General features: G+C 41.4%; 1 protein-coding gene across 1 annotated transcript in view; it reads left to right on the top strand.

Annotated features, from left to right (window-relative positions):
* dclk2a (doublecortin-like kinase 2a) overlaps positions 1 to 14,025 on the top strand; it is a gene marked incomplete at both ends in the record, with an annotated part of 41,405 nt that overhangs the window by 26,203 nt on the left and 1,177 nt on the right. Inside the window, 13 exons of the mRNA XM_079219983.1 lie at positions 905 to 1,003; positions 1,464 to 1,514; positions 3,711 to 3,805; positions 5,937 to 6,024; positions 6,517 to 6,625; positions 7,570 to 7,627; positions 7,941 to 8,060; positions 8,140 to 8,286; positions 8,369 to 8,502; positions 8,896 to 8,973; positions 9,406 to 9,502; positions 10,875 to 10,955; positions 11,159 to 11,272. Of these exons, the coding sequence (XP_079076109.1) occupies positions 905 to 1,003; positions 1,464 to 1,514; positions 3,711 to 3,805; positions 5,937 to 6,024; positions 6,517 to 6,625; positions 7,570 to 7,627; positions 7,941 to 8,060; positions 8,140 to 8,286; positions 8,369 to 8,502; positions 8,896 to 8,973; positions 9,406 to 9,502; positions 10,875 to 10,955; positions 11,159 to 11,272 (1,271 nt within the window). The remainder of the gene's footprint in view (positions 1 to 904; positions 1,004 to 1,463; positions 1,515 to 3,710; positions 3,806 to 5,936; positions 6,025 to 6,516; positions 6,626 to 7,569; positions 7,628 to 7,940; positions 8,061 to 8,139; positions 8,287 to 8,368; positions 8,503 to 8,895; positions 8,974 to 9,405; positions 9,503 to 10,874; positions 10,956 to 11,158; positions 11,273 to 14,025) is intronic.

Here is a 14,025-nt window from a genome sequence, read left to right as displayed (position 1 = left end):
GGAACACACAAGCTGTTGTAATTGCTTTACTCTGGCTGTAAAAGACATCTCTGATGGGTGAGAGTCTCTGTATCGGACCTCTATCGTTTTTTGGTACTATCATAGAGTGAAATGTGTATGAAGAGTCTGCAAAATGTGTGTCTAATTCCAAAAGTTATGTATATGTAGAATTGTTTACTTATCCTTTTCTCAGATTGTTATTCCGCGGAATAATTTTGTGAACGGCTGCTTGGTTTAGATTTTTTACAATGGAGAAGTTTGGCTTCTTTTTGTAAAATAAACAACAGGTTATAGAAGGTTACTTTATCCAATTATAGTTTATATATCAATACAGATAAGTCGGGTATCAGCAGGATACAGTATGCAAAAAAAATATTTTGGTATTGGTACCAATAACTGAAACAAATATATAAGGATACCGAATATTTATAATTCGTTCTATTGCTTTGTAGCCCTTTAAGCCCTAACCCTAACCCTAATAACCCTAACCCCTAATCCTATTTATTGTTTGAGTTGTGTTTAGAGGTTGTACATTGGGATTATATATTATTGTAGCCCTGATTTTTATGTTTAATTTGATACCTAACATGTTTGTTTTTTTTGGGGGGGAGGGATTTATACCATGATTTTTTCTTGATTTTCCTGATATATAAGGGCTCAACAGGTTAATCCGTTTTGACTAAACACTATTTGCCGCTACTTTCTTTGGTGCTTCTCTGTTCCCATAATCCTGTTTCATCGGCATTCATGAATTCCTGCTACATAAATAACATTTCCAGGGTCATATCCCTGATACAGCAGCTTGTTGGGAATAATTGTGCCACATTAACTCTGACTGAGGAGAAAGAACGAGTTTGTTTATGGCGGAAGGTTAATATATGCGACGTGCGCGTTGTCCCTCCAGAATGCAGAGTGCTGAAGACGTCCCACAGCCGCTCCGCTACTCCAAACCGGACAGCTAAGAGCCCCAGACCTTCACGGCGAAGCAAGTCCCCTGGTGCAGGTAAAACACATGACCGTGCACACATAAAAACTGTATGTATTAAACCTGTTCAATGAAGAGATATTCATGCATATTTAACATAGTAACTGCATTATTAGACAATCTGGAAGGTCAAGTCTTTTTTACATTATCTGTGTAAAAATATGATTCGATGCAAAAGCCGACATTGTAAGGTCATTTCTGTTTGACAAGCTGAGTCATAGCCTTTTTATTTAGCAGCCTCATCCTGAACCCTCATTTGTGACTTAGCAGTTTGTGTGGCGCATTGAGAGACGGTGACATTCTGCTGAGTAACGGGAGTTCTTCAAGCCATTACATCACTTTAAAGAAGAGGTGTTTGAGTGGTTGCCAGTTTGGAGAGTTCAGCGAGTTTGGGAAGTTCTAAACTATTTTAATGTATGTTGTAATGTGATTGTACCTCATGATATCTGCCTCTTTGTGTCTGCTTTTGCCACTGCAGCAAGACAACCTGTCCACTACTCCACCAGTCAGTCTCCAATCAAATCCCCAGGTGAGGCGTGTGAGGCCGACACACCGTTTTGCCTTTTCAAACGCCTGCCATATCAGTTTACTCTAGTCATCATTGAGTTACTGAGTAAAACAAGTTCTCTTTTGTGAATTAAAGCTGGCTCTGGTGGTTTAAAGGTGCTAAATCCAGATCTGTGATTGAGGGATTTCCCCCACAGGGATTGCAATGCTAAACATTACACTCTAAACATTAGCATATGAACATGCTCTAAAGAAATACAACATTGTCTACAAACAAAGACTTAATTACTGGCAATACATCTAAATTAAATTCCATATTAACATTGAAACAGTTTATTTATGTAATTTTAAATAAGTATATACACTGTTTGAATCCGATTTTAAATGATGAACTAATACAAATCTGTTACTCCAAAAAGTATCTAAAGTAAGTCTATTTAAATGTTGAAACTAAATGATTAGCCTGAAAAAAACTGATGAGATGTCCTCAAGGATAACAACTTTTCTCAGGAGCCACACTCAGATTCTTAGTCTAGTCTAAGAATAACAAAATCCATCAATTGATTTTGTTTTCTGGTATTATTACCAGTATTGTCTTGCCTGTCCTTCTTGTAGGTGAAATGCCTTCAGTGGCATGGAAACCACAACAAAAATCAATTTCTTCATTACCTCTGCCAAGAAGGTTATGTTTTTGGTTGGGTTTGTTTGTCTGTTAGTCAGTAGGATTACTGGCCAGATATTCATGAAACTTGGTGGAAGGGTGTCACATGGGCCAGAGAAGCACCCATCACACTTTGGAGCAGATCCAAATCACCGGTCGGATAATAAAACAAATCATTTTTCACTTTCATTAACATTTCAAGATAGTTGCATTTTGCCTTGGTGGGGATCTGCATACTCTTCTCGTTATATCATGTTTTACCTTTTCTATCCATCTAATTTGAAAGCCAGCTGCTGCAGATCCACTGATGCAAAGCCATGCTCTGATTAGACTCACTCTTCAGCAGGGTTGATTAAATCCTGCTCTCTGAACAGGTAGCTCACATGCCTATTAATCTGAAGCAGCTGAGGTGCTCAAAAGTTAAACTGTACTTTTGACACATTAAAAGTGAATGCTTTGTTTAAATCTACCCAGATAGTGCTCCAAAAGCTCCTTTATAGAAACAGGATGAATACTCAGAGGAGAAAAAAAAACTCCTAAGTGATTGTAAAATAAATCAAAAACGCTCAAACAGTTGTGTAAAGACGCAGCCTGTAGGCAGGGTGAAATGATTTTCCTCGGCTCAGCTGGGTTTATGCAGATGAAGAGACTTTGAGTTCAAGTTTGACACATTATGTCTCTGTATTTGTGCCCAGAGACCAAGAGAGATGTTGACAGAAATAATCTGTGCTTTAGAGAATGAATCACTCAAGCAATAAAAGCTCTCATCTTTGCCGTGTGCCTGTGCTCGTTGTGTTACACACTAAAGTATATTATGGATATGTATTGCATAGTAATACAGAGGAAGTCCATTCATATTGCGGTACAAACTGAACCAAATCATTTGAGGCATCCATTATTTTACCATGTGCTGTATATATTAGAGTCATATCAATTCAGGACAACAATTACAAAAGAATACAGCAGTTTTGACCGTAGCCTGCCCGTGTGTGCCAACTTTCTCTCTGAAATAATACATGTTTTATCACAAGTGTGGGTAGTTGCTGTTTGTTTGTGTGTGGAGGTGTTTCTTGTTGTGGAGGTTATTATAGTAATTTTGCAGTTTAAAAGATGGCCCAAATGTTGAATGTGAAACCTCAAGAACACCCGAAGGAAACCAGCAGCTTAAAAAAAAAAAAAAGGTGGCACAAGCTACAACCTGCTAAATGTAATTGTGTGAATCTGTCTAGTGTGGCACAAACGTCCACTTTTGAATCGAGGATTCACTCATTAGATTGTGGTGGTTGAAGGTCTCCGTGACCTCACATGGGGATAACCGCGTGACGGTAATTGTACTCTTTATATGCTGGGAGTTTCTCCTGGATGCATTGTTGAAGGTCAGAATATATATCTCCTCTCACAATATTATGGGCTAACTGGTAGTGGAAAACAAGCAGTTTCCTCCACACACACATTCGTGTATACCGTACAAACCATGTAAAAATAACCCTTGTACTCACAATCATAACGACTCTTTCCTCGTCTCTTGCATGTGTCCTTCTTTTTTTCTTCACATAGTAAACGGTGTCTCAAGCAGCCAGATCTCAACTCCTAAGTCCACCAAGTCATCCACTCCGTCTCCCACCAGTCCCCAAACCACCCCCAGTTTCAAGGTAAGACGGTATATCGCAGACATGTGTGTCTGCCCATTACTTGCATAGTCTGTCTCCAATGCATTAAGGATACAGAGCCACAGAAATAAAAAGGTCTTTTGGTGCGTTACCGCCACCTCTCGATCATTGGAATAGTGAACAATTATTGGCAGGAATGTGTAATGTGTCACCTGTGTGAGATATTAACAAAATAGGGGCCCTTTAAGGTGGACGATGAGGCAGGATTGTATCTACATACATACAGCACCACAAAGTAGTAGACATATTTTTTTTTTATAAAGTCAAGTCCTGTGACGAACATGCCCTCTGTGACCTCGAGGTCTGTGTACAGTCCATGTTGCCCAAGCTGCAGCTCTGTGATGTATTTTTGGTCGAGCTAGAGATACTAATCTGTTTTATTGATGGATTCTTCTATAAGCTGCGTGTTAGTCCCAAACTACAGAGTTTCTAACTGCTGCAGCCAGTTGGCAATCCTCCTCCAGAGTGCCACCATTCCTCTCCGAGCCAAGCCAAGGACTTATCCATGTACATTCATTTGGCAGGACACTAGATTTTTATGATTTACTGACAGCTTTAAAATCCACTGGCTCGAGCTAAATTAGGGTCACACTTTTAGAATAAATGAAATGAGGAAGCACAAGGATGTCAATACATAGCTGCAAGTTCTAAAAACAGCCGTGACAATTTTCCATTTCTACTTTGGTCCTGAGGATGGCCCTTTTAGACTGAATAATAGATCCTTACAGTAAGGTGTAGTGCATTATGGTGCAGGACACTACTGTGCATAATGGAAAAGATCACTGGTCTTATTTTAATGCTGCCTTTATGGCTGACATTTAAAACATATAGCCATAAGATTTTTAAACCTGCAGAAAGGAAGCTCTTAAGAATGAATCATTCATTTGCAGCCATAATGGTTTAATGTGCAGTGATGAGATGTGGATAATGGACGAGGATATATATTCCAGTAGCTCTGGCACCTTGTGCATTTTGAAGGTCATGCTTCATTTTGAACTGCTTCACCATTTAAATAATATTATTATTAGTGATGTGTCCTTTCGTGTCGAGGCTTCGATGCGCGTGTCGAGTAATCCAGGTAGATTTTGGTGAAGCGCGTATCGAGGCTTGTGTCGATGACGTATGCGGTGACGTTCGAAGCCTCGCAAGCCGGTCGTACCACGTGACTGATTCAGAAAATGGTTCGTGAGTTTGCCGTGCGATTTGAAATATAAGGGGCAGCGAAACTCAATGGATTCCCCCCTTCCTCTCTGTACCCAGCTTCATCTGTATCTGTGAAAGGGTATTTTATAAAGCAGTCTCAAAAAGCCCAGCACTGTGAAAAAGTTCTTATTTTTATTTAAAAAAATATTGGACACATCAACATGGACTAACGGAGCCGAGGCTCGAAACACCGATCCTCTGACTGAAAGTCGGATATTGTAGCCACTGACCCACAGTCACATCACAACCCTCTCCCAATTTGTTTCGAGTTTTGATTTTGACCCCGCCATTATATCATAAAGTTAGACACAATATTAATAAGTTAATAATTGATGTATTGGCGTCACAAACATAATTTATTCGATTTATTTATAATTTATTCGATTTAAAGCTTCACACACCAAAGCCATGTTGTCGTTATGAACACTGCCTGTTTTACATGTATTGTCCACTTGGTGGCGCAGTAGAGCAGATGAAGCCCCATGAAGCTTCGGCACATGAGCGAACCAATTGGATGGAAAGCTTCAATGCTTCAGGAAGATTCATCTCGCCATCACTAATTATTATTGCACAGGTTGTTATACTTCATAGCCACGTGTTTTTTTTACTAGTTTAAGAATAAAAAGTATGTTGAACAGACAATAATTGAGCATAACAATTAAATGTCTGAGTATAACATTTGATGAATACTCTTATTTCATAACATCTGAAAAAATGTTATGCAACACAATGACATCAGTAAAAGACACTAAAAAAAAAAGACGTACCAATGATCAGCCATCGTTTTATCCACACACAGCAAGTTCTGTGGGTGCTTTTGAAGCCTAAGGTTACCATGGTGATATGTCGAGGGCTTTAGTTTGAGGCCAGGCTTTCATCTCTATTTTTGTTTCTTTTTTGCATCCTGCAGGTCCCTCCGTCACTTTACATCTCATCCTCAAATGTAAATGAATCGTTAAACAACCACCAGGAGCAGAGTGATCGGCTGAGTCCAGAGGGTACGTCCTCTCCTTCGCTCTCCATTCACTTGCTCTGCCGACTAAGACTCGGTTCCTCTCCCTCAGCCTCCAGTGTGTAGAAATGACATTGAGTCACCTCATCTTTTCTCATCAGGACACGTTTAACAATTTGCTTACACACCAAAAGTGGCAAAGAGCAGGCCTCGTGTGGATGATAAGAGTGGAGCGTCCCAGTGCTGTGTGAGCAGATACTTGTCTCGATTTTGGGGGTGTATGTGTGTGTGTGTGTGTGTGTGTGTGTGTGTGTGTGTGTGTGTGTGTGTGTGTCGACATAATATCGCTGCGCAGTTCAATAATCACCGACCGGAAGACTGAAGGATGCTGTGCATCTGGATGCCTGTGTGTTATTTATCTGCACAGCATGTGGTTCCTTAAGTCAGACTGAGACCTGGTTGAGTTGCTGTCCGAGCTCACGTCGGGTTATTGAACAGCTTGTCTGTGTCCACGTTGTGACTGCTTGTTTCTCCTCAGCAGTTAATGGAAACCGCTTCATGCCGGCCTCAGCCATCGCGGAAAAATACAAGATTGGCAAGGTCATCGGAGATGGAAACTTCGCTGTGGTCAAAGAGTGTGTGGAGTGGTAGGTGAAACACATTCATTTCCACTGCAAATGTGTAACGACCAGTTGGCACCACAGGCTGTGCAACTTATTGAAACGTGCATCATGTGCGGTGACTGCTCCGTCAGGGTTTTTAAATCCTGATGACAGATATTGTGGAGACAGAATTATCCCATGGATTAAACCCCGCTGAGAATTTACTTCATTAGCCTTTTAATCTCTGAGTCAACACATTGTTTAGGCAGACATGGAAGAGGATGCTGAGAGGAAGTCAATCAAGTGTGTGTGTTCTCATAATCTGATGCACCTTCTTAGAAAGTACTTTAAGGTTCCCTGGAGAGTAACTGTTTCGAATAGGTGTATCTTGCAAATATGCACTGTGTGTGTCATTGAGGACGAAGAAACATGTCAAATTGATTTCCTCACTCAAAAAAACATTTACAAAGCCAATTTCCCCGAATGTGACCAAAACAATCAAAGGTTTTTTTCTCCACTACTGGTCAAAAACTGAGCTGTAGCCCCTTTTATTATGTTTATTTTGCAGATTTTTACAAGACTAACTTTAAGCCTCCAGTGGTATTCTCTCACCTCGCTGCAGTGGCGTAGAAGTACACTGTCTCGAGAGCAATACACAATGACATCACTGTTTTACAGGTGCAACACAGCTCACTTCTGACCACACCCAACATCCCTGATGGGAGGTGAAACTAACTTGAAACTTTCAACCTGACACTGTAGTGAAACACTGTTCTCCATCCTGGTGTGTGCGGTTGAGCCGGGCTATATCTCTGCTCCTTTTATATACTTTGCTAGTGCAGCTAACATACCTTCCCAATACCTCTGTGGCAGTGCTCCTGCTCACATTAACTGAGGCTCTCTTGTGAGTGCTTGATTTGAATTACAGATATTGTTGCAGCATCATTGCCGTTTTTATTGTTGGGCCTAATTGCACTGTTTCTTCTCAGGTCCACAGGAAAAGAGTTTGCACTGAAGATCATCGACAAGGCCAAGTGCAGTGGAAAGGTCTCACTCTGTCTTTTTTCTTACCGTCTCCTTCTCCCATTCCTTTTTCTATTGCACACACTCTCAAGGAAGGGTCATATGTTCCACAGATCATTGTTAACACCACAGTGATGCTCTTTACTCACATTCAGATTAGTCCAGTCATGTTTTATTCATCACCTAACTCAAATTATCTTCACACTTTCACACACACACACAGCCTTGACACACATTCAGATTAAATCAACAATGCAGTGTCTGTTGATTAGCATACATGGATCATGTGTACTAGAGCACACTGTAACTTTGAGTATTTGTCTTGGTGTGTTTCCAGGAGCACCTCATAGAGAATGAGGTCGCTGTACTGCGGAAGGTCAAACACCCCAACATCATCATGCTGATAGAGGAGGTGGACACGCCCTCTGAACTCTACTTGGTTATGGAGCTTGTCAAGGTACAGAAGAGGTTAACAAGGGGGGCAACATCAGCGCTGTTCGGTTTGATCTTTAACCACTTTGCTGACGTTGACACAGGGAGGGGATTTATTCGATGCCATCACCTCCTCGGCCAAATACACCGAGAGGGACGCCTGTGTCATGGTGTACAATCTTGCTGGAGCTCTGAAGTACCTGCACAGCACCAACATCGTCCACAGAGACATCAAGCCGGAGAACCTGCTGGTATGTATTTACACTCACACCAGTTTCTTTCCCACAAATCCAGCTGCTCACTGGGCTTTAACTGAGCATTATTCTATTTTAGGTGTTTGAGTATCCAGATGGCACCAAGTCATTGAAACTGGGGGACTTTGGCCTGGCCACAGTGGTGGAAGGACCTCTGTATACCGTGTGTGGAACTCCTACTTATGTAGCTCCAGAAATCATCTCGGAGTCCGGGTAAGCAGGATCTTACTTTATGGGGCTTTCAGTACCTACATTACGTTATTATATTTTTCTCGTTACGAAGAAACATGCAGTTTAAAGGAAACATATTCTACGTACAATAGCAGAGTAGGAATGTGGCTTTGCAATACTGCTGTGATATAATTAGCTTCATGGACATTAAAAGGATATTGGTACTTTTTGCATGAATGGTTGTTGTGATATAATGGATATATCACAACAACCACATCATAATGGCATATAGATGAAATACAGTTAGTCTTTCCAAAATGTTAATATGTTATTTTGTTGTTTTATATTCAGTCACTCAGCCATCTGGTTTGCAGTAAGCTATTTAGCTGCAGTTAATCCTGACCTGACCCTTTCTGTCTCTCCTTTCCTTCACAGGTATGGTCTGAAGGTGGATATCTGGGCTGCAGGTGTCATCACCTACATCCTTCTTTGTGGCTTCCCTCCATTTAGAAGGTACTTGTCTTCAGTTCATATCGCTCATTAAAGATCATCATTAATTCATGGTTGATACATGCATAATACATGTGGATAATATTGACATAATGATATTGTATAAAACAAAATTTCATACCAATTACCTGCTGCTACATAGACAAACAGTTGCTGTGATTAGTCATCGTGTTAAGGATTGTCATCCTGCAGTCAGAGTGTGGGAGGGATTTGACTTATCTTAATGTGATCGATGTTTAATCTATAGTACTTCACAGTTATTATAATAAGCTAGTAATTTAAGGACAGGTTACAGGTGAGGCCATTATTATGCAAAGTGCAGTGCTGTTTTTTTCACAATGGAAGTGTGCCATTTGCGCTGAGTAATACATTATAAATGTGTGTTCGCTGTGTGTGTTTGTGTGTGTGTGTGTGTGTGTGTGTCTTTTTATGTAGTGAGAATAACATGCAAGAGGAGCTGTTTGAGCAGATCCTTCTAGGGCAACTGGACTTTCCCAGTCCATACTGGGACAACATCACTGACTCAGCCAAGGTTAGGACCCCACACACACACATACAAGCAACACAACAGCACACACGTTTATATTACACTTGAGGACATTGCATTGATTCATTTCACTCATCCTTACGTAACCGGAATGAGGCCAGAAACAATTCTACCTTTAACTGAATGCCGTGGTTGTAAAACGTCTGACATATATCTCCAAACAGTTTCTACCCACATGGTTCACTCTCCAGTAATGACTACTGTCTGCCGAACCAAACAGAAACCCCTCCAAAGCTCTAAATTAGTGTCATGTATTAGGGTGACAGCCCACATTCAGCATGCAAGACCAAACTGCTCATTAAACCCACTGTTATTACAGCGGCCCTGTCACTGTGGACATAGCCCAGTTATAGACTCCACAGCATGAACCTACTTGCAATTATTTAGCTTTGTGCAGGTGTAAATTTAAGTAAGGCTTTGACTGTGTGACAATAGGTGTTAATGTGCTGAATTGTGTTCATGCTCATTTTAAGGCTGGGCTATTTGTCTATCAGCTTATGTGATGACATAGCAAGTGGAGGTAAAATCAAATATGGGCTACTTAAAGCTACACTAATCAATATGATATGTGAAGTGATGCTGACTACATATGGATATAAAGTTCCGACAGCTCATCCTTCAGCTCATTGCTTTGGTTTTGTGGCCTGCAACTTTACCGTTTTGGTCCATTCTCACTGCTTTTTAGCAGGAAACTGTTTTCAGTAATATCATTTCTAAAAAATAAAATAAAAACTACAGCATGCGGCCTACCCAGCACCAATAAGCAGGCAAATACAGTTAGCAACTAGCTGGTGAACATAGTGGAGCATCCATCAGCTAATGAGACAGACTTTTCCTTTAAGAGTTGGTGGAAACCAAAACAGAGCGAGAGAATATTAGACTTAATTCATCAATTGGCTAGAAACATGACATAATGAATACTAATGCTGCTACAGTGGTTCAGTAACACAGTGGGCATGTACACTTAATTACTATGTGCCATTTTCAGCTTATAGTAGAGTGCTGCTCTCAAGTTTACAATAAAACAAACAGAATAATGCAGCTCTAAACTCGTGTTTATTACAATGAACTGTGTTCCACTCGTAAATTACTTAAGACAAAAGTTTTACAGGAATATGTATAAAACAAAACTATCCATTTTGAAACACTTAATTTGGGTAAGTGAATCTTGTAAAACAATAACACAATGTGATCATGTATTCACACACACAAAACAATCCCTAAAGGTAAACAAAATATTGAATTATCGACCAATCCTTGTGTGTGTGTGGGTGTATTGTCAAAGTCAGGTCACAATGACACAATCGAAAGGGTAGAAGAATGATGTCATCCTAAGCTGTGGTGTGTTTTGTTGCAGGAGCTGATTGGAAAGATGCTGCAGGTCAACGCTGAGGCTCGATACACAGCACAAGACATCCTCAACCATCCGTGGGTCACGGTATGTCTGTCTCTGTATTTTGCATGTGTGAGGCAACTTTTCTGCACATCTCTGCATTAAGATGGTTTCTCGTTGTGGAAAGCCATTGCACCACGTCACCTCATTGCATGTGTGTGTGTGTGTGTGTGTGTGTGTGTGTGTGTGTGTGTGTGTGTGTGTGTGTGTGTGTGTGTGTGTGTGTGTGTGTGGGTGTGTGCATGTAGGACGACACAGTCATGGAGAACAACATGAAGATGGAGGTCACAGGTAAACTGAAGACGCACTTTAACACTGCACCTAAGCACAACAACACCACAGCTGGAGTGTCCGTCATCATGGTAAGCACCCAAAACACATTCACAAGCCAAAGTATAAACTACCCACAATTCAGTAAATATCACTGTTATATTGTTGCACATTTTGTTCGTGATCTTCCGCAGTCTTTTGTAGAGCGTACTCTTACAGCTTCATGAGATTTCTAACTTTCAGTGACCTCTTTAATCTGCAGCATTGAGGTTTTGACATGGCTTTAATAGTAATTGAAGGTGTCTGAAGCAGCTTGAAAATGTCAGGCCCTTTTCCAAACACGTACTGCTTGAAAGTGAATCTCTGACCCAAATACAGAAGATTGAGCTCCTTCTAATTCACTTCTATATGAATCGTGCGCCCACCCAATCACCAGTCTAAGAATATCTGAACTGAATCGTCGTCCATGATGACGTTCGAGACAGACAACCTCTAGACAACTTGTGCTGCTGTAAACATGTAAGACAAGATTTTAGAGATGGGATGATGGGGGGGAGGGAGGGAAACTAGGACAGGACAGAATAAACCATTCCTGTAGCAGTCACACCCCTCCTTCCTGTCTGTTTCAAGCATCACTTGCATCACTTGCATCATTTCCTGTTGTAGAGTTTGACTTCCTCCACTCCTCTTCTCATCTGTTCACACTACTCATCAGCCCACTCTCTTCAGTCTGTCTGTCTGGACTGAGAGCAGGAAAGGGGCATAAAAGAAAGCATCTAGCTAGAAATTACATTTGGTCCTTTCTGCAAAGCGCCTCATTTCTTGTTGTAAATTTCATTTGACAGTTTGAGGTGTAAATACGGAACCTGGCCTCGGCCCCTCCTCCTCCTCCACTCCATCCTCTTCCTCCTACCTCCTCCTCACCCCCTTCCTCACACCCAACCCAGGACCAAAGGGGACGCCTGGAGCTGAGAGCTGGGTACACACTTCATACCCCTCCTCCTGCTCCCTTCTTCCTTTCCAGCCATCGCCCTTCCCTTCACCCGCTTCCCTCCAGCTATAACAACTCCCACCCCCACTGCTCTCCCCTTCCCGTCCTTCCTGTCTCTTTCTCAGGCCCCCTGCCGCTCTTCATCAATCGCCAGCTGAAGTAACTGCTCTCAATAACAAGCTGATGTGGACCTCAATAAAAATCTCCCAACATGCATTCTGTCCTCACCCCTCTTGACTGTTTTCATACTTTTCATTCTGCTCCAACTTTCATTCCATTTGTATCCATCACACATTTTTATGGGATGTGAAAATGACTATGTTTTGAAGGATGTGTTTGTTTAATCGCATTGCCATCGCGGTTATTTAGCATGTGCTAACGCAAGAGCAGTTTAATTTGCCTCCCTCTCTGCCTTAAAAACAACTTTATAGGGGTCAACACATCTATAGTTGCTTGTTCAGCCCTGTTCAATGTTAATGGTGCTCTGGTGCCACCTTGTGGAAAATACGTGAGAACCACCATTTTGTAGTTTCATTTGCAGAGATGGATGCAAACCAATGTGGCTTTATTGCTTGGATACAATATTCCCCTGCCAACTGTAAAGCACAAGGCTGACGTTAGTCTAGATTTTTCTTGCCAACAAATCCTCTGAAAAATCCAAACCAACAATGTGGTTTAATACTTTCTGTGACTCAGCCAAAGTTCATATGGAAGATGAGAATCTATAAAAGTGGGTCACAAATATAAAGTTTCATTTTATTTTTTAGAATAAATTTAGAGTAATGTCAGTCTTAACTATTAAAACCAAAGCATTATATAATCCTACTAAAACACTGCATTATTTTTGAATGATATAGAGAGTCATACAGTTTCTTCCAACTCAGTCTTCTTGAATGCAAAGAGTCATTTGGTCAAACCAATTGTGTGTTTTGATGATCTGAAATACCAGATTAGCGTTGAGTTGGAACAACAACTGTCCACCGGCCTTCATGCTTGTTGTGTTGACTTTGTTTTGTGAAGTTGTGAGTAAGACTAGTCTCTGTCCCTTTTTGCTTCTCCCCTCTCCCTGCATTGCGTCCCTGCGAATTAGCTCCAAGGCAATGATGGTATGTACTAACACTGTCTGCTCTGCTGCTGAGACTCAGCACAAGGGCAAATGAGGAACATGATATCTAGTTTCCTGTCCACCATAAGAACACATCATTGGCTTTACACAAGACAAACGCACCATCTATTTATCTATTAAATGAAAACATAAAAGTTGACTTTCTCATTTGCCCTTTCTCTGCACATAGACTAGGAGTGATGATCTGATTTGTCTTCTCATGGGGTGTGCAAAAAACTGTGTTTTTGTTTAATCATCTTTCAGTTATTTATGTCCATTTCATTAGGTTGTTTCATTGAGCGTGTTGTTCATTCATAAAGATCATTAGAAAAAAATACAAGATTGGGTAAGCAGTTAATAATTGTAGGGTTAAAAAGAAAACAATTATCGTAAAAGTTGGGTTACAAGCCGCTACTACGTTCGGTGGGTGTCCCTGCTAGTTCCCCGCTGTAGCCGGCTAGCGCTGCTGCTAGTTCCCCGCTAACTTCCGCTAGCTCTCCGCTAGCTCTTGCTGGTTCCCCGACAACCACCAAAGGTAGCAGGACCAGCCCTGGCTCGACGCCCGACTCGGGCAGAGGGGACGCGGGCAGTAGCAGCAGCAGCGGGGAGCTAGCAGCAGCAGCGGGGAGCTAGCAGCAGCGGGGAGCTAGCAGCAGCGGGGAGCTAGCAGCAGCGCTAGCTTGCTACAGCGGGGACAACCACCGAAGGTAGTAGCGGCTTGTAACCCGGCTTTTACGGTAGTTGATTAA

Source organism: Taurulus bubalis, assembly GCF_910589615.1.
Source record: "Taurulus bubalis genome assembly, chromosome: 6".
In the NCBI taxonomy this organism is placed as follows: domain Eukaryota; kingdom Metazoa; phylum Chordata; class Actinopteri; order Perciformes; family Cottidae; genus Taurulus; species Taurulus bubalis.
The sequence above is the reverse complement of the archived record's forward strand: the minus strand, read 5'-3'. Positions and strand labels throughout refer to the sequence as shown.